The following is a 21,658-nucleotide window of genomic DNA, read 5'->3' as shown; positions in this document are numbered from 1 at the left end:
TGGGAGAAGGGTTTGGGAAGAGTAGGGATTTAGTAGAAGGGGTGAGAGAGCGTGAGAGAAATGGGGGGAGATTTGTGTGCGGCTCTGTTTTGAGCGCGCGCCCAAATTTGGGCTTATGGACCATGGACGGTCCTCTCAGGGGCTCCGTGGGGCCCACCATGATATATTTGCTTTATCCATTCCGTCCATTAATTTTAATAAATTATTTTAGTTCATAATCTAAAACATAAAGTAGATTAATGGCCCAAGTAAACCACACCATAGGAAAGACATGTGATTTAATCTCCATGTTTCCTACCGTGTGGTCCACTTTAGCCTTTGATCTAGATGATTTTTGGTTTCATGCCCTATAATAATATTTCAAAATATATAGATGGCTTAGATAACACACATTTTTTTAGGCCCTATAGGGCCCCTTATACCACCGTTAATTATTAATGGTGTGGCACCTTTTTAGGCCCTATAGGGCCCCTTATCCACACCGTCCATCCATTTTAAGATATCATTTTAAATCATGAGCCAAAGAATGAGGTAGATAAAAATATTTAGTGGACCCCACCATAGAAAACAGTGGGGAGAGTGATTCCCACCGTTGAAACTATCTTTAGGCCCATCGTGATGTTTATTTGAAATCTAACCTATTCAAAAGTTAAAAAATACATGAAATAAGGGAAAACACAAATATCAACTTGATCTAAAACTTTTGTGGCCTTTAGAAGTTTTTAATGGTGGGCGTCACTGTCCCACTGTTTTCTGTGCTAGGGTCCACTAGAGCTTTAGATTTAACTCATTCTTTGGATGTTGCCCTAAAATGATCTCTCCAAATGGATGGAAGGTGTGGATACAAAACATACATCATGGTGGGGCCCAAAAAATGAGAGGTATATAAATCTCAGGTGGACTACACCACATGAAAACAATAGTGATTGGATATCCATCATTAAAATCCTCCTAAGGCCCACTGTACTATTTATTTGACATCCAATCTGTTTATTAGGTCATACATGCCTAAATGAAGGGAAAAACAAAAATCATCTCGATCCAAGACTTTTATGGCCCCCAAAATGTTTTTAATGGTTGACCTCATTCAACATTGTTTCCTGTAATGTGGTCCATTTTAGATTCGGATATACCTCATTTTTGGTCTCATGCCGTGAGATGATCTTTAAAAATAGATGGATGGCATGGATTAAACACACATCATGGTGGGGCCCACAGAGCACCAACCACTAACCATTGGATGGTGTCAGGGGGAGTAGCCAATCCGTTCCCCTTATTTGTGGTGTGGTCCATTTAATCTTTGGATATGATTCATTTTTTGGATAATTCTTTAAAATGATCTCAAAAAATGGATGAATGGTGTGGGTTGATCTCAAATTTTTGGTAAATCCAAAACTCAAGTGAACCATGCCACACGAAACAATGTGGAATAATGATTTTCACCATTGATACCTTCCTTGGGTCCACAGTAATGTTTATTTGCCATCCAACCTATTCATAATATTAAAAATATATGAATGAAGAGAGAACACAAACATCAGCTTGATCTAAAACTTCTATGGCCTCCAAGAAATTTTCAATGGTAGAGGTTCAATCACACTATTTCTTATGGCATGGTCCACTTGAGATTTGGATATGCTTCCTTTTTGTTCTTTAGACCTCAAATTATCTGTTAACATGGATGAACGGAGTGGATAAAATAAATAAATAACGGTGGTCCCCACAGAATTTACTCAGTATGCTAAGGGTAATGAGTAACTCACCTAAATGTAGTGGAGATGGGTTTCCTTAAAACATTCATAATCATATATTATGCCTGCCTAGATGTGATTCATATATCCAACCCACTCATTATGTGTGTCCCATTTGGATGAGGAGTCAGACCAAGTTTCAGCCGCATTCAAAACTCATGTGGGCCCCACCAAATGCTTTTATATTTTTTAGGATGTCTTCACATAGTTTTGGATGGTATGGCCCACCTGAGTTTCGTATACGGATGATTTTTGAGAAACTCATAACCTAAAGGGGACACAAAAAAACAAACAAAGAAAGAAAAACTCTTATAAACAAGTCTCTCAATACTAACTTGGCATATTTAGAGACAGTGTGCCAGCCTGGCATGTGTATCTTGGATCCAGGCCATTGGTCAAGTGGGTCCCTCCATGGATTTTCTTTTGCTGAAAAATCGAGCCGGTTGGATCATCAAATAGCCACACTTGTACATTCCAGATTGTCTGTCAATTTTTTATGTCTATTTCTTATGCATGCGTTATACTCCTGATGAGTGGACCACTCTTATTTTTAGACAGAATACATGATTTATGAAGGCCCACTTTTGAATAGCCTGGATCTTGTGCACACGTGCCATGCCAACACGTGTTTGTGCTAGTAGTATTTGCATCTCATGTTCTTACATTCCTTCTACACCCCTACCAAATCCTCTTTTAATCATAACTCTAATGGGTTTTAAGGCTTGATGATGTTTGATGAATCCTTGAGCTTATCTGACAGTTTGTAACCGTCGAACTGGCACAGATCTGCATCAATCAACAGCCATCGAACTAGCACGAATCTGCATCAATCAGCAGCTGGATGACTTCTTTCATGGTGGGGCGAAGAGCTGGGGCCGAACAAGTGCAACGGATGGCAATTCTCAGTGCTTGGATCATCTCGTCCCCGAATGAGCCTGATAATCGCTTGTCTAAGACATTGAAAACCCCTTCTTTGGTTGGGATCTTTTGCGAGACCCAAAATACGATGTTCATGTTCTCGTCGGATTCTGCATCGATGGGTTTTTTCTCAGTAATCAGCTCCATCAGTACTACTCCAAAGCTGTATACGTCGCATTTGATTGTCGCCTTAGATGAACAAGTGTATTCTGTTATTAGGAATATGATGACATCGATCGTTATTTAACTAGTGAAGGAAGATCATTTATGTTTTGAATCAATTTAGATAAATGAAATGGTAATAGAAATCCAATACAGCTGGGGAGAATGAATGAACTTCCTCCCATTAAGGTTTTGTTTGGATGTCCCTCGATGTATTTCCACTCAAATCAGGATTTCCAATGTTTAAGGTCCAATCTGCAATGCCAGCAATCACAATTTTATGCCAAGAAACAGTAGCCTGCCTGACAATTACCGTTCTGTTGGATCAACATGTGTTCTGTTCTGCCCAAATATCTGGTCTATTTATGATTTGGGTACATCCAAACACATCCTCTTGTAAAACTACACATGCTTTTCATGTGCATTAAGTTCAAATATAATCCAACCAAATCAAGATTCAATTCAAAGGGATTAATTAAAAAAAAATTCAGAAGTAAAGACAGAATTATGCAAACTGTGAAATGACAATGCAAACAAACATTCTATCCAAGATTACTGAAAATATTTAAGATTTTTGAGTAAACATCAATTTTAATTAAATCAGACCCAAAAATTAAAATTGAAATAGAATTACGTCAAAATTCCATTACTAGGTGTCAAGTATCCATAGGTTCCAACGATGATGTTAGTTGTGGATTAAAACACCAAAATCTGCAAGACCTTTGCAACTCTAAAATATTTAAATAGCTTTTACCGACGAAATTTAATTTCATCGGTAATAACATTGTACCAGATTTTTGCTGACGATTTATGTTCGTCGGGAAAAACACCTTTACTGACGAAAATGTAATTTTGCCGGTAATAACATTGTACCAGATTTTTGCCGACGATTTATGTCCGTTGGGAAAAACACTTTTTACCAACGAAATTAATTTCCATCGATAATAACATTGCATCAGATTTTTGCTAATGATTTCTGTCGATCGGGAAAAACACCTTTACTGACGAAATTAATTTCGTCGGTAATAAGATTCTATCAAATTTTATTTTTTATCAAAAAATTCAATATGACGATTTTTGCTGATGATTTATGTTCGTCGGTAAAAACACTTTTACCGATGAAATTAATTTCATCGGTAATAATATTTTAATAGATTTTTACCGATGGTTTATGTCCATCGGGAAAAAACTTTTACTGATGAAATTAATTTTCGTCGATAATAACATTATATCAGATTTTTGCCGATGATTTCTGTCCGTCGATAAAAACACTTTTACTGACGAAAATAATTTCGTCGGTAATAACATTATAGAAAATTTTTATTGACGGTTTACGTCCGTTAGAAAAAACATGTTTACCGACGAAAAGAATTTCGTCGGTAATAACATTGTATTAGATTTTTACTGACGATTTGTCTGTCGCTAAAAATGCTTTTACCTATGAAAACAATTTCATCGGTAATAACATTGTACTAGATTTTTGCCGATGATTTATGTCCATCGGTAAAAACCCTTTACCAATGAAAATAATTTCGTCGGTAGTAACATTGTAGCAGATTTTTGCCGACGGTTTATGTTCGTCGGGAAAAACACTTACCAATGAAAGTAGTTTTCATCGGTAATAAAATTTTTAAAAATTTCTTTTTAATCAAAAAATTCAAAACACTCGTTACCGATGAAAAATTTCATCAGGAAAAACATTTTTACCTACGATAAATAATTTCATCGGGGAAAGTCCTTTTTACCGACGAAATGAAAAATTTCATCGGGAAAAACACTATTACCTACGATAAATAATTTCATCGGTAATTTTGTTAGGAAAATTTCTTTTTACCGAGAAATAAATTTCGTTGGTAGAAGGCCAACTTCTTGTAGTGTTGGACTAACTAGAGCAGAGAGTAGAGGTGGTAAGAAGTTTTTCTTGGTAATTGTGGATGATTTTACCAGATTTACTTGGGTAGCATTCATGAAAGAAAAATCTGAAACTCTTGATGAAGTTAAAAGAATACTTAAGTGTATTTAAACTGAAAAAGAAATGAATATTACTAAGATTAAGTGATCATGGATCGGAGTTTTGAAATAGTAATTTTGAGAAGTTCTGTAGTGATCATGGTATATCGCATGTGTTTTCAGCTCCTAAGACACCTCAACAAAATGGGGTTGTTGAAAGGAAAAACAGAGTGTTTCAAGAAATGGGTAATGTAATGTTGAATAGCATGAAGTTACCTAAAAATTTATGGGCTAAAGCTATTAACACAGCGTGCTATATAATAAATCGTGTTTATATTAGAAAATTAAAAGATAAAACAGCTTATGAACTGCGGTTTAACAGGAAACCTACAGTCAAATACTTTCAAGTTTTTGGAAGTAAGTGCTACATTTTGTGAGACCACGAAAATTTAGGGAAGTTCGATACTAAGAGTGATGAAGGGATATTCCTAAGGTATGCTCTGAATAGTCGAGCATATCGTGTTCTTAACAAGAGACCTGGTGTCATTTAGGAGTCCATAAATGTGGTTATTGATGATCACCTTAATACGCTAATAGCTAGTTCAGAAGATGATGAAGTCAATATAATTGAAAAACCTAACTCCTCATCTTATCAAATTACTGCTGAACTACGATCAGTTAAAGACCATCCTGCTGATCAAATTCTAGGCAACCCTCTCACTAGTGTGCGTACTCGAAGACAATTGGAAAACATATGTAATTATGTGTGTTTTACTTCCCAAATTGAGCTGGCCAATGTAAAAGAGGCACTCACTGATGAAAATTGGATAATTGCCAGTATTCGGTTCCTATACCATTTGATAAACATATAATTGGAACCAAGTGGATTTTCAAAAATAAATCTGATGAGTTAGGGAACATAATAAAAAACAAGGCTAGACTAGTTGTCCAAGGGTACACTTAGATTGAAGGAGTTGATTATGATGAAACCTTTGCCCCAGTAGCTTGTCTTGAATCCATCAGATTATTCATATCCATAGTGTGCTTTAAAAAGTTTAAATTTTATCAAATGAATGTTAAAAGTGCATTCTTAAGTGGTGATCTACATAAAGAGGTCTACGTTGAACAACCTAAGGGTCTTGAGGACCTTAGACACTCTAATCATGTGTATCGCCTTAAAAAGGCAATTTATGGGTTGAAACAAGCTCCCAGGACATGGTATGAAAAATTGACTAAATTTTTACTAAGTCATAATTTTGTTATGGGAAGTGTTGATAAAACTCTTTTTGTTAAAAAAATATAATGAACACATACTAATAGTACAAATATACATGAATGATATTGTCTATGGTTCTACTTGCACTAACTTATCTATTAAGTTTGCAGAGCTGATGAAATCTAAATTCGAAATGAGTATGGTGGGAGAATTGAACTACTTTCTAGGGTTATAGGTTAAACATCATTTCTCAAACCAAGTACACCTTAAACCTGGTTAAGAGATTTGGATTCAAAAACGGTAAGAAATTCGATACTCCTATGAGTATGACTCTCAAGCACTCGAAGGATGAAACAGGTAAAAGTATAGATCCTCAGTTATATCATAGTATGATTGGTAGTTTACTATACTTAACTGTAAGTCGTCCTGATATAGCATTCAGCGTAGGTATCTATGCTAGATATCAATCAGATCCTAAGGAATCTCATCTTATTGCTATCAAGCGGATAATTAGATATGTCGCGGGTATAGCTAATCTAGGTCTCTAGTATCCTTATGATACTAATATTCAATTAGCTGGTTATACGAATGTTGATTGGGCTGGGAACATAGATGACAAAATCTACCAGTGGTGGATGCTTTTATGTTGGCAATTATTTGGTATCCTGGCACAACAAGAAACAAAGTTCAGTATCATTATCCACAGCTCGAAAATGCCTGTACCCAGTTGGTATGGATGAAACGGATGCTCCATGATTATGGTATTGTGCAAGATACAATGATTTTGTATTTCGATAACTCTAACACAATTAATATATCTAAGAATCCCATCCAACATTCCCGTACTAAGCACATTGACATTCATTATCACTATATCTGAGAATTAGTTGAGGATAAAGTTATTTCATTGGAATATATTCCAACGGAAAATCAACTTGCTGACGTGTTTACTAAACCACTTGACAGAAATCGATTTTCAAAATTGATATTGGAGATTGGTATGTGTACTTCTAATTGAGCTTATCGTTGTATATTTGCATGTTTTATTTGTTATATATTTGTGAAAATATTTAGTTGTAAAATAAATAAAATTTTTTAAATAAAATATGTATTTTTGGTTCCTGCACGACCGGTCGAGCACATACTCGAGCAATCATGGATTGACGGGTCGAGCAAATACTCGACCGGTTAAGTTGCGCGGTTGGAGGCCCTTTATGAGAGAGAAAAATCACTCTTTCACCATTTTCTCTTCTACCTCATCCGGCTCTTCTCCGACCCATTGAACCCACCTTCGATTAGTGTTTGGTAAGTGCTTCATTTTTGATTTCCTTAACATATTTGGGTTCTTGTTTGCATATCTTGCTACATGTTGGTGTCGATTTGAAGTTTTCTCTTGATTTACAAGGAATTTTATAGCTCAAAATCTGATTTTCTTCAAACCCTATCTTCCATTGTTGTTTTTCTTGCTTTAAATCTTGCAATGGAAGGTCGCTCGAAGAAGAAATCTACTCGAGCTTCCTCTTCTCATTCTACACCTATTAGGGTAAGAACCCTTCGATCACCCGAGGAAGACCCTTACTACGTGCGGGATTTTCGTACTCGAGAGATCATTGTTGAATGGACCGTCAATTCAAATCACTTAGCTCAGTTTTAACTTCTTCCAATCCTAGTTGGTGTAGTTTGGGAAAACATTTTGAATTGGGGCGGACCGGCATACCACTCCATTGTGTAGGGTATGTTTGCTTGTATGAGCGATGTATCACTTGAAAATTTGACTTTCTCAATTACGTTTAGAGAAGTCATTTTTCAAGTTGATCGGTACGTAATTTCAAGTTTGCTAGATGTAAATGCGAATGATGATGGTGTACACATACTAACTTTAGCCGATCAAATGAATGAAATAGAAAAATGTTTGGTAACTCGTAAATTATGTAACATGGACTCGGAATGGAGTGCTAGTAATGCGCTCTGAGACAATCAAATGTTGCCTAAATATAGGGTCCATAATCGCATTTTTATTTCAAATGTCTATCCTTGCTTTGGCAACAAAGCCGAACTTACTTCATTCATGATTCGTATTTTACATTCTGTTGTGTCTGGCATTCCCATCTATCTTCCATCTTTAATTTGCTACATTATTATTCAATTTCGTCTTCATCCGGGGCACGGATATATTCCTTTCACCTATTTGATGACCACCTTAGCCATTCATTGCAATATGGTCATGCCTCCGGGTGAAGCTTCTGTTTTGGTTCTTTCCTTTAATACCTCAATATAAACAAGATAAACCTGAAGCTCAATCCTGGCCAAAGGAATGAGGAAGCAGAGGAAGTTTGTGAAGAATATGCATTACCAACTAAGACCATGATGGAAGATATCTTTAATGAACTTGAATCCGATGATGTCGAAGCTGATCCTGATTATTAGCAACCTTCGCTCTTTGGAAGAGAAGGTGGATGCTTTGAAAATTTCTCAAGACAATCTGCATGAGAGTCACAAATCATCCATGCAATATATGCAAAAGTATTTTCATCGCATTATAAGAGGACTTTGTCAGATTGATCCATCTATTCCACCTCCTTCTTCTTCTAGATCATATTAGTGATCTTTTTATTTATCTTTTGGGCATGTATAACTTGGATTATCACTTTATATTTTGCTGGACTTGTATGACTTAATATTTTTGATGCTAATGTTTATGACGTTTATTATCCTTCTTTATAATGTTTTCACTCTACTTGCTTTAAATTTTCCTTTAAACTCTTATTCTACTGCTATTATCATAATCACAATTATGGTTGTTTATTGTTAATATCTTCCTTTGTCAAGTTGTGACAAAAAGGGGGAGAATTTTGTAGGCTTTGTGGTGATGGGAGAGTTTGATTGGTGTATGGTGTAGAGGAGTGTTTTTTTTTTTTTTTGGATATATGTGTATTTGTTAATATAGGTACTCTACAACAAGTCACCAAGCTCAAACTAAGGGGGAATAGATTGAGGGGGAGTTTCTTTTTTAAAAAGAGTGTGTTAAGCTATGAAGAGGAATTGTGAAATTTTGCATTATGTATGTATATGTTGATCTTTCAAGTTGATTTTGTCCCAAATTTGACAAAGGCGGAGATTGTAAGTGCTGTGTTATATTTGAAGTACCCTTAGTTGTCAAATTTCATTGTGACAAACCACTTTGGATTGATGAACCTGTGTAAGTGATGGAAAGTTCACCTTCGAGTGAAGTGATGGAAAGTTTACCTTCAAGTGAAGATGTGTTACATTCAAGTCATGAAGTATTGCTTCAAGTTCAAGTGCGGCTTCAAATTCAAGATCAAGTCAAAGTGCTTGCTTAAGTGTAAGTTCAAGACCTAGTTCATGTGCTACTTTAAGTCTTTATGTTAGCTCAAAGGCACTAGATGGACAAGATCAAGTTCAAGAATTTCAAAGTACAAAAGATCAAGTTTAAGATTTCAAGTGTACAAGATCATGCTTCAAGAACTTCAAGTACAAGATCAATTGGAAGCAACTGAAGTTACATGGTTCAAGGTTCAACTTTCAGGTATATATGACCCTAGAAAGACCTTAGGGTTAGGTCATTTATATTGCATATTCTATATAGGTTAATATGCTTATTATAGGCTTTGCTTCGACTAGCCTTAGCTTATGTTCGACTAGTCCCATGCTTAGTCAAGCAGTCCACTCGACTAGTCGAGGGAACCATTTTTCTGCCTATAAATAGAGGTCTTTTCTTAGTATTTTTCATTCCTTCCAAGCTAAATCAAGCCACCACTCTGAGAGAAAAGTCCCCGTGATTAATAAGCTATTTTTCGATAATTTTAGATTCTTTTATTGTTTTTTATTGTTTAATTTCTTGATCTCATTTTCAATCTTACTTTATAGAAGGGGAATTCTTATCTACCTTTTAAGATGTAAGAAATTCAACCAAGTAGCCCTGTTTTAAGCTTAATTAAAATTCATTTAGAACATAGAACCCTTTTATATGTGTGTTGGACATTGAACATCCTCATCTACAAGTGAAGTGGTTCTACCGGGCTACAACAAAGCAAAATCTACAGATAAGTATATTTTTATTTGCTTTATTGGTTTGTGAGATAAGCCAGAAAATCTCTGTTTTGGTTTTTGAGATAAGCCAGAAAATCTCTTGTGGTTTTTATTGAGATAAGCTAGAAAATCGAGCGCAGGGTTTTTAATTGTGAAAGCCCATTGAAAACACAGTTGTAAAGGTTTTAAGGTGAAAATGGAAAACCTTCTTTCATAGTGGAAGCCAATATCACATGGGTTGTGATTATTGGGAGTGGAGTAGGTATGACTTTTTACGAATAATTGGTGTACACACCGAACCACTATAATTCTTGGAGTTGTGGTGGATGTTGTATGTGATGTATGTGTGCTGAATGCTTGTATCTCTTTCATGTACATGTGGTGAACGTTGTAATAGTTAGATTCTTTTCTATTGCTTCTTACTTTAGTTTGAGTTTTTGATCCTTACCGAAGTTCAAGAAATCAGGTTGTCTTACCATAAACTTTGGTTTTTGGTGTAAGGTTATCCTTTGAACAACATTTGTATCAACTTCTCAATACTATTGCAATTGAGATTGCTATTTATTTCAACTATCTGTTTTTACATTCTGCATTTTATTTTTTATTTGGCATAGTCCTATTCATCCCCCCTCTAGGACTGAGAGCTCACCCTTTTTAAGCCTAACCTTAGGTTCAGCCAGTCGAACATGCCTAATCTGCCAGCTCAAATATGTTTAGTCAAGTTTCCAGCAATTCATTTCTTCAGAATTCAGGCAAATTGGGCTTATCGAACCCTATGATCGGCCAACCGAATTTTTGAAAGATCTTATCCAATGAAATTTGACGATTTGTTGGAATGCCATCATTGGAATTCGGCCAACTAAACTTAAAATCGGGCCAACTGAATTTTCAATTCCGTTGGCTATAAATAGAGGCCTTCTCTCATTCTTTTTCACAACTAAATTTAGTGAGAAATCTTCTATAAGAAAGAGAGAAATCCAGACCCTTCTTAAGTTATTAAGCAGTAATTCTATTCTTCTGTTTAAGGTTATTTTATTCTCTTTCTCAGGTTGCTTTAACTATTTTTAATAGAGTGATCTAAACTCTACTTGAGATCTAGAGAATAAAATTTGTAGCATTTAGGGTTTTTGTTTATTGAATACACAATAGATCCCTATATTCTTTTGGGTTGAACTCATACATGGATTCATCAATATCCCAAGAAGAAGATCATTGTAATCAGGCTACACTAACGTCTTCGCTCACCATTTGAAGATAAGTATTGTAATTATATTTATTTCATTTTGGGTTTTTCTAAAATAGCCTGAAAATCTCAACGGGTTTGTTTGTGGTGATTCCATGAAAATCACAAAGTGGGTTTTATTGTGGTAGCCCGTGAAAATTACAAGAACTGTATAAGGTTGTTAAGGTGACCCTGTGAAAACCTTGAATAGTGAAAGCCAAAATTACGAGGGTTTTAATTTTGAGAGTGGAGTAGGTGTGGGTTTAAGCACCGAACCACTATAATTCTTACTCTTTATATGCTTAATTAGCTTTGCTAAGTTTGATATTTTGTTTTCAAAGACGTCGTGAAATAAGGTTGTCCTGCCTAAATCTTTTAGGTGAAGGTTGTCCTACGAACTATTTGATATCAAGAATTCAACATTCTAATCTATTGATTATACTTATTTTATTATTCTGCATTATGTCGAAATATTTTGTATTGTCCTATTCACCCCCCTCTAGGACATCTATAACTTGTCCTTTCACACTTAATGTTAAAAACCTATCATCTTTGCTGTTGAGTGCATATCCAATGAATCATAACTCATAGTTCTATCTCCTATAATCTATTGATTATACTTGTTTTTGTAAGTGCTATAGTTTATATCCCTATCTGTTGTCAAATTTGTGGTGCCAAAATCACTGTTATGTTATATATAACTTGCATAAGTGAAGCTCTCTTAAGGATCAACATTCATAAACAAGCAAAGCTCACAAGACAAGACTCAAGCTGTAAGACTTCAAGAAGAGTACAAGGCAGTTTGTAAAGATCTCAAGACCCTTTCAAGATTGAGCTACATCAAGATTTCAAGATTGTTCTACATCAAGACTTCAAGGCTCATACTTCAAGGTCACTAGTTTCTAATGTTTCAATGTCCTTACTTCATGGTTGAAGTTTGACTGACCATAGGTTGACCTTAGAAGTAGGTCATTTCGGATACATAAATTGAATGTTTATTTTACATCAGTTTGGTCTGTTCTTCGACTAGTCCTAGGCCTTCTTCGACTAGTCCTAGAGTTGCTTTGACCAGTCTAAGAAATTCCTCGATCAGTCGTGAGTTTGTTACAAATTTCGGATAAAATCTGTTAGGCTTCGACTAGTCCAGGAATCTGTTCGACCAGACGTAGGAACAGTGTTGACTGCATCTTCGACCAGTTAAAAATCTTCGACTCGAAATCCAGCGATATGTTTCAGGTTCTTCGACCAGTCGAAGGAGACCTTCGACCAGTCGTAGGTGACCTACGAACAGTCGAAGGAGACCTTCGACCAGTCGCAGAACGGTCAAAGCATATTCCGCCAGATTTTTCAAATATCTGTTATTGCTTCGACTAGTCGAAGAGCTCCCTAGACCAGTCGAAGACGCGATCTGCTCACCTATAAATAGTGCACGAATCTCAGAAGAAATCATCGAATTAATTAATCCATTCAAGCCAATCTTCGTCGAACTTCTGAGAGATAATTCTGTGCTCCATCTAAGCTAAGTGTGCTTATTTAATATTCTCTTTCCTTAGCTTTATTTAATTGATTTTGTTTCTGCTATTCCAATCTAATTTGATAAGAGGAATTGTTATTCCCTTTCTTTGGAATCAAAATCAATTAAGGCAAGCCCTATTTGGTTTAATTTAAAATTTATTAGAATTAGAACCATTATAATTGAGTACTGGACATTGAACTTGGACATTTAATCATCTACTCTGATTTGGTTCTACCGGGTTGCTACAACGAAGGAGATAATCAGGTATTTTACATTTAATTGTAAATTCCTTTCTGTTTTGGTTTCTTTCAAGATTTGCCAGAAAAATCTTGTTGTATTGGTTTTCTAAGGAGAGCCAGGAAAACTCAGAAGTGGGGTTTTTTAATTGTGTAAGCCCACAGACAAAGACACAATTGTAAAGGTTTTGGGTGAACCTGAGAAAACCTATTTTGTTAGTGAACGCTAATATCTCCTGTGTGAGGATATTAGGAGTGGAGTAGCATTTTGTGTAGCTGTTGTTTAACAGTTGGTGAACACATAGGCGAACCACTATAATCCCTTGTGTTGTGGTTGAATGATTTATACTTTTAATCTTTAATTATTCTTTTGTGGAATGTATGTATGGTGGTGAATGTTGTAATCATTTAATTCAAGCATTGTGAGAATTTTGTAATAGTTTAGAATTTATTTTCTGCTATTCCTTTATCAGCTTGATATTTAATTTCTTTTGAAAGTTGTTCCAGCAAGGTTGCCCTGCCATTTTTATGGTGTATGGCTGTCCCTAGAACAATACATTTGTGATTACAATTTATTTCAATTCAGTTTGTATTTGTTTCTGTATTCCTCTTCGGTTTGAGATTTGATACAAAGATCTTTCTAGAAATAAGGTTGTCCTACCATAAACTCTGGTTTTTGGTGTAAGGTTGTTCTTAGAACAACATTTGTATCAACCTCTCAAGATCTGAATTTTGAGGCTGTTTTTACTTTCTTGCATTGTGATTTACTTTGGCTATCATATTCTTTTTAATTCCGCTGTTATAAGTTTTATTTGGCATTGTCCTATTCACCCCCCCTCTAGGACATATAGCTTGGCCTTTTCAAGTGGTATCAGAGCCTAATAGCTCTTTTTTATTCTTGGATTTAATTCCTGAGCTAACGATTTAAGCTATTTAAGATGTCAAATTTTGATAGCCTTTCAGTCACAAGGCCTCCACCCTTTGATGGCTCCAACTATGCCTATTGGAAAGCCAGAATGAGGATCTTCCTCAAATCAATGGATGAAAATGTGTGGCAAGCCACAGTGACTGAATGGAAACCTCCTATCATGGAAGTTACTGGGATTGATGGTTCAAAATCTATGAAAGACACACCATATTACCAATGGACCACTCTTTAGAAAAGTGAGAGTAGTGCAAATGCTAAAGCACTAAATACAATTACTTGCGCACTATCACCGGATGAGTTCAAAAGAATCATATCCTGTGATACTGCAATGCAAGCTTGGGATATATTAGAAATGGCACACAAGGGTACTACAATTGTCAAAAAATCTAAAGTCCAACTCCTCACAACCAGATTTGAAGAAATTCATATGGAGGAAAATGAAATGTTTATGGACTTTTACACTAGATTGAATGACATTGTAAACTCAATGTGGGGTCTTAGCGATAAAATCCCAGAAAGTAAAGTGTGTGCAAAAATATTATGCTCACTTCCTGAACGGTTCAATTCTAAAGTAACCGCGATCCAGGAACTTCGTGATACGGATAATATGAGGGTAGAAGAACTAGTTGGTTCACTACAAACCTACGAGTTAAACTTTAAAGCTCCTAAAGGTAAATCTATCGCACTAAAATCTTCTAAGTGTAATTCAGAAGAAAATTCTAATTCAGAAGATGATATGGCTCTTTTAGCTAAGAAATTTTACAAGATTTTCGAAAGTAAGAAAAGGGTTGATTTTCAAAAATCAAATGATAAAAAGATGTTTAGACCCAAATCTCGAAAAGCTTTGAAAGATAGTCAATGTTACAACTGTCAAGAATATGGGCACTTAGCAAATAGATGTCCTAAAAGGGACAAACCCAAGAAGAAGGGTATGTTGGCTACATGGGATGAATCATCTGATTCTGAAGGTTCTTCTGAATCAGAAGATTCTGAAACTGAGTCGGGCAATGAGGTTAAAGCTCTTATGACTCTAGCCAAATTCACATTTTCAGATAATGACTCAACAGGTGAAGAAAATCTGAGTAGTGAATGTGAAAATGAAAATGATCTTCAAGACGCTTACAATGCCCTATATAAGGAAAGTTGTAAAATTGTTGTCAAACTTAAACTTCAAAAAGAAAAGTTTTCTAAACTCAAAAATTGTTTTGAATCACTTGTATTAGAAAAATCATAAATTTCAGATTGTTTTGAAAAATCAAAATGCGATTTGGAATTCAAAAACTCACTAATTATTGATTTAAAATCTGAAATTGAGAAACTTAAAACTGAAGTATCTTCTCTTCTGAGTCTAAAGGACACATGAAAATATGCCCAAGGTGATCCAAAGTTAGAGAAAATTTTATCCGGATCAAGAAAATGTGGCGATCGATCCGGGTTGGGCTATGATAAAAATTTACCTCCTAAACAAAAGTATACTCCTCCTATGTTTGTTAAAGGAGAGTCCTCAAACTCAAAAGGGAAAAGTACTTATCAAGATTTTTCTAGAAATTCAAAAACTTTTCAAAAACCTAGAAGCAGCCATGTCAACTTTAATCAGAAACGAAATCCACTAGCTGAAAAGATAGTTGATTTACTCAAGGAGCTCTTAAAATCTAACTCTATAGGTCATTCCTACAAATATACACAAAAGAAGACCAACTATGTTCCTAAACCCAAAACAGTTATGAAATGGGTTCCTAAAGTTACTTGCTTGATTGCTCACACTGCTTTCAAAGCAACAAGTCATTCAAAGTGGTACCTAGACAGTGGATGCTCCAGGCATATGACAGGTGACAAAGCTTTATTCACGGATCTAAAAGATATGACTGATGGTTCAGTCACATTTGGTGATGGTAGCAACTGCAAGATTATAGGCCAAGGTACGATTCAACTTTTTAATCTTCCCGTGTTTAAAAATGTTTTATATGTTGAAGGCTTAAAACATAACTTAGTATATCTCAAATATGTGATAATAACCATAATGTTCGGTTTTCTAATTAAAGCTGTGAGATACTAAACAATAAGGGTTCTGTAATATTAACTGGACGTAGAACGTCTGAAAATTGCTATATTATTAGTGAATCCAGCTCATTTAATCAAACATGTTACATGGTCCATACAGACGAGACTGATTTATGGCACAAACGTCTTGGACATGTACATTATCGAAATTTATATAGATTGAGCAAACGAGAACTTGTAAGAGGTTTACCCAAACTTCAGAAATTAGATAAAATATGTGGTGAGTGCCAGATAGGCAAACAAACAAAGAACTCACACAAAAAGGTGAATTCAAATACCACATCAAGACCACTCGAACTTCTCCACATGGATCTGATAGGACCTACCAGAACAGAAAGTCATGGTGGGAAAAAGTATATCCTGGTAATAGTTGATGACTTTACCAGATTCACTTGGGTAGTCTTCTTAAGGGATAAATCTGAAACCCTTGAAGAAGTAAGAAAAGTTTTCAAAAGGATTCAAACTGAAAAATCTTCTCAAATCAGTAAAATTCGTAGTGATCATGGATCTGAATTTGAGAATAACAATTTTGAGAAGTTCTGTACCGACCAAGGAATATTACATGAATTCTCTGCTCCCAAAACTCCACAACAAAATGGAATTGTAGAAAGAAAGAATAGGGTGCTTCAAGAAATGGCTAATGTCATGTTGAATAGCATGAAGCTCTCTAAAAATCTTTGGGTTGAAGCAGTCAATACAGCTTGCTATATTATTAACCGAGTCTACACTAGCAAAGATAATAATAAAATGGCTTACGAATTGTGGTTCAATAAAAAGCCTACTATTAAATACTTTCGAGTTTTTGGCAGCAAGTGCTATATTTTACGTGATCGTGAAAATTTGGGAAAATTCGATACGAAGAGTGATGAAGGTATTTTTCTAGGATATTCTTTAAACAGTCGAGCTTATAGGGTTCTGAACAAAAGGACTGGTGTGATTCAAGAATCCATTAATGTTGTCATTGATAATCATTTAAACACGCCAATTTCTAATTCAGATAATGATGAAGTACTAATCATTAATAAACCCGATACTTCATCGAATCACACTGATTCTGAGTTGAGGACTGTTAAAGATCATCCAACCACACAAATTCTTGGAAACCCTCTCACCGGTGTTTGCACCCGTAGACAACTTGAGGATATATGTAATTATGTATGTTTTACATTCTAAATAGAACCATCTAACGTAAAAGAATCTCTTGCTGAAGAGAATTGGATTGTTGCGATGCAAGAAGAACTCAACCAATTCGTAAGAAATGATGTTTGGTATCTCGTACCAAGACCTAAAAATAAACACATCATTGGAACAAAATGGATTTTCAAAAATAAGTCTGACGAATGTGGAAATATAATTAGAAACAAGGCTAGACTAGTGGTACAAGGTTATACTCAAATTGAAGGGATTGATTTCGATGAAACTTTTGCACCAGTAGCACGTCTTGAATCTATCAGACTATTTATATCCATTGCATGTTTTAGAAAGATAAAGATCTATCAGATGGATGTGAAAAGTGCTTTTCTAAATGACGATTTACAAGAATAAGTCTATGTTGAACAGCCAATGGGTTTTGAAGATTCTAAAAATACTGATTATGTATATCGGCTTAAAAAGGCACTTTATGGATTAAAACAAGCACCTAGGGCATGGTATGAGAAACTAACGAAATTTCTTTGAAGTCATAATTTTCAAATGGGATCTGTTGATAAAACTCTGTTTGTTAAGAAACATAATGATCATATCTTAATGGTGCAGATTTATGTTGATGATATCATTTATGGATCAACTTGTACTGACTTGACTACTGAGTTTGCAGATTTGATGAAATCACAGTTCGAAATGAGCATGGTTGGGGAATTGACTTATTTCCTTGGATTGCAAGTAAAGCAACAACCTGAAGGAATATTCATTTCTCAATCTAAGTATGCTTTGAATATAATCAAGAGATTAGGATTTGAGAATGACAAGAATTTCGATACTCCTATGAGTACTACCCTGAAACTCTCAAAAGACTCTAATGGTAAAAATGTTGACTCAAAACTTTATCGGAGTATGATTGGTAGTTTGTTATATTTAACTGCTAGTAGACCTGATATTTCTCTAAGTGTTGGTATTTGCGCAAGATATTAATCTGATCCAAAATAATCTCACTTGATTGCTGTCAAGCGAATTATTAGATATGTCACAAGTACTGTAAATCTCGGTCTCTGGTATCCTCATGAAACTAATGTTCAATTAGCTGGGTACTCGGATGCTGACTGGGCTGGTAATCTAGATGATAGAAAATCAACCAGTGGTGGTTGTTTTTACATTGGAAATTGTCTAGTTTCCTGGTTTAGTAAGAAATAAAATTTTATATCACTTTCAACAGCTGAAGTTAAGACACTTTCAAGATTGAGCTACAGCTTGTTTGGATGCAACGAATGCTAAGTGATTATGGAATTAAACAGGATTCTATGTTATTAAATTGTGATAATTCCAGTGCGATAAATATTTCAAAAAATCCTATTCAGCATTCTCGTACTAAGCACATTGACATTAGATTTCATTATATAAGGGAATTAGTAGAAGAAAAAGTTATATCTCTAGAATATATTTCTACCGAAGATCAACGAGCTGACATTTTCACAAAACCTCTCGATAAAAGCAGGTTCAAAAAGATGAAATTTGATCTTGGCATGTGCATTTTAAAATGATAATTTATGCCTTCTTGTATTATAGTGTATATATTTGCTAGATTGAATTCTAATTTTTGTATAATTTGCAAGAAATATGAATTTTTTGGGCATTCTTCGACCTGTCGACCTACGACCGGTCGTAGATACCCACGACCAGTCGTAGAACTCGGGTTTCACTTATAATTGGGGATTTTTGCTTTCTTCCTCATTTCATCTTTCTTCTCCTTGGAGCCGAGCTTTGACTTGTCGAACCCATCTTTCATGTTCTTCAAGGTTAGTGTTTCAAATCCCGTTTTTCTTGCAGATTTGTGTCTAGATTGTTTCCTTTTCTAGCTTGAAGCTTTCTATTTTGGATTTCATTGAGATTTGGGGTTTGGATTTTAAAAAATCTGTTTTGAGTAAACCCACTTCTCAATCCTTTGCAACTTCTTAATTCCTTGAAATCCTTGTTGCAAATGGCTTCTAGAGGTAGAAAAACTACTTCCCGTGGTCCTTCTTCTTCCTCCAGATCGACCGCTATCTCTAAACGTCATCTTCTTGTTCCCAATGATGATCCATCATATGTTAGGGACATTAGATCACGTAATGTTATTGTTGAACATCCTGTTGATGTTAATCATATTGCACCTTTTGACATCCTTCCTATGCTTGAAGCTGTAGGTTGGGTTAACTTATTACATTGGGGTGGGCCTGCATACCGGTCCATTGCCCAATCCATGTTTACATGTATTAGTGCTTTTTCATAGGATAATTTAACTTTTAAAATATCTACTAGAGAAGGGCCTTTTGACGTTGATCGTCATTTAATTTCAGCCCTTATGGACATTCCTGTGAATGATGAGGGTATTTCGATCCATAACTTAACTGATAAACCCTCAATGTCTGAAAAACGCTTGCTCACTAGAGATTTGTGCAACATGGATGTTCAATGGACTCAAAAAGGGAATGCGCTTCCCGCAAGGTATTTGTTATTTAAATACAGAATTCTCCACAAAATCTTTGTGTCTAATCTGTATCCTCATTCAAGTAATAAATCTGATTTGACTTCGTTTATGGTTCGTGTTATCCATGCCATTTCCAATGGTACTCAGATTTGTTTACCATCCTTTATCTGTCATTTCATTCTTCAGTTTAGACTCCATCCTGGTCATAGTGACATTCCTTTTGCCTATTTAATGACTGCATTGGCTATACATATGTTAGTCGATATGCCGATTGATGAGGCACCAATCCATCATCTGATCTTCAATAATACTAATATCAATAAGATGAAGTTGTATCTACTTCCTGAACAAGGTGGTGGTGGTGGTGGTGGTTATGAAGAAGCTGGTGTTGACATTAATATGGATGACATTTTTGAGGAACTGGATTTTGACTAAACAAATGATCCAGATTTTGAACCATCTGATGTTGATGCTCGTCTGAGTGCATTAGAGGAGAAAGTTGAGAATATAAATGTAAAGATGGAAAACATGTCTGTTGCTCATGATTTACAATTCAAGTACATGCGCAAAAATCTTAGGCGATTGAACAAAGGCATGCACCAACTTGATCCCTCTATTCCTGCTCCGTCATCTGGTTCTGGTTCTGAGTAGTTTTTATGAGACTTCTGGTCTATAATAACTTTATACCTTAGCACTTGGTTGACTGATTTTGAGTTGGATACTATCTATGTTTTATGCTGGATATTTATTTTATGTGATGCTATGCTGAGTATCTCTATCATTGTTTTGCTATACTCTCTTACCTCCTCATGTTTACTCTCATATATTCCTTTATTTAGTTCTCCTTTGTCATATTGTGACAAAAAGGGGGAGAATGGTTTGTTCTTAACGATGTGATTGTGAGAGGAGTAGCATTGATTATGTTACTCAGGGGGAGTGGGGGAGTATGTTTGAGCTTGTTAAATGAAACTGGTTGAATGTTGAATATTGAATATTGATTTGCAGGTATTAACTAGTTGTTTTACTTTTTGTTTATCTTGATTATATGTTTTGTCACTAATTTGACAAAGGGGGAGATTGTAAGTGCTATAGTTTATATCCCTATCTGTTGTCAAATTTGTGGTGCCAAAATCACTGTTATGTTATATATAACTTGCATAAGTGAAGCTCTCTCAAGGATCAACATTCATAAACAAGCAAAGCTCACAAGACAAGACTTAAGCTACAAGACTTCAAGAAGAGTACAAGGCAGTTTGTAAAGATCTCAAGACCCTTTCAAGATTGAGCTACATCAAGATTTCAAGATTGATCTACATCAAGACTTCAAGGCTCATACTTCAAGGTCACTTGTTCCTAATGTTTCAATGTCCTTACTTCATGGTTGAGGTTTAACTGACCATAGGTTGACCTTAGAAGTAGGTTATTTCGGATACATAAATCGAATGTTTATTTTACATGAGTTTGGTCTGTTCTTCGACTAGTCCTAGGCCTTCTTCGACTAGTCCTAGAGTTGCTTCGACCAGTCTAAGAAATTCCTCGATCAGTCGTGAGTTTGTTACAAATTTCGGATAAAATCTGTTAGGCTTCGACTAGTCCAGGAATCTGTTCGACCAGTCGTAGGAACAGTGTCGACTGCATCTTCGACCAGTTGAAAATCTTTGACTCTAAATCCAGCGATATGTTTCAGGTTCTTCGACCAGTCGAAGGAGACCTTCGACCAGTCGTAGAACGGTCAAAGCACATCCCGCCGGATTTTTCAAATATCTGTTATTGCTTCGACTAGTCGAAGAGCTCCCTAGACCAGTCGAAGACGCGATCTACTCACCTATAAATAGTGCACGAATCTCAAAAGAAATCATCGAATTAATTAATCCATTCAAGCCAATCTTCGTCGAACTTCTGAGAGATAATTCTGTGCTCCATCTAAGCTAAGTGTGCTTATTTAATATTCTCTTTCCTTAGCTTTATTTAATTGATTTTGTTTCTGCTATTCCAATCTAATTTGATAAGAGGAATTGTTATTCTC

The 21,658-nt window shown here is 35.4% G+C and overlaps 1 protein-coding gene across 1 annotated transcript in view; it reads right to left on the bottom strand.

The window, feature by feature from the left end:
- Nucleotides 1-2,561: 2,561 nt before the first annotated feature.
- The window catches only part of LOC131246736 (receptor protein-tyrosine kinase CEPR1-like), a 33,222-nt gene continuing 14,125 nt past the window's right edge, over nt 2,562-21,658 (bottom strand). The window contains exon 4 of the mRNA XM_058247113.1: nt 2,562-2,878. Coding sequence (XP_058103096.1) covers nt 2,562-2,878 — 317 coding nt within the window. The remainder of the gene's footprint in view (nt 2,879-21,658) is intronic.

This window comes from Magnolia sinica, chromosome 1 (genome assembly GCF_029962835.1).
Source record: "Magnolia sinica isolate HGM2019 chromosome 1, MsV1, whole genome shotgun sequence".
Classification (NCBI taxonomy): Eukaryota; Viridiplantae; Streptophyta; class Magnoliopsida; order Magnoliales; family Magnoliaceae; genus Magnolia; species Magnolia sinica.
This window is presented reverse-complemented; position numbering and strand designations above follow the sequence as displayed.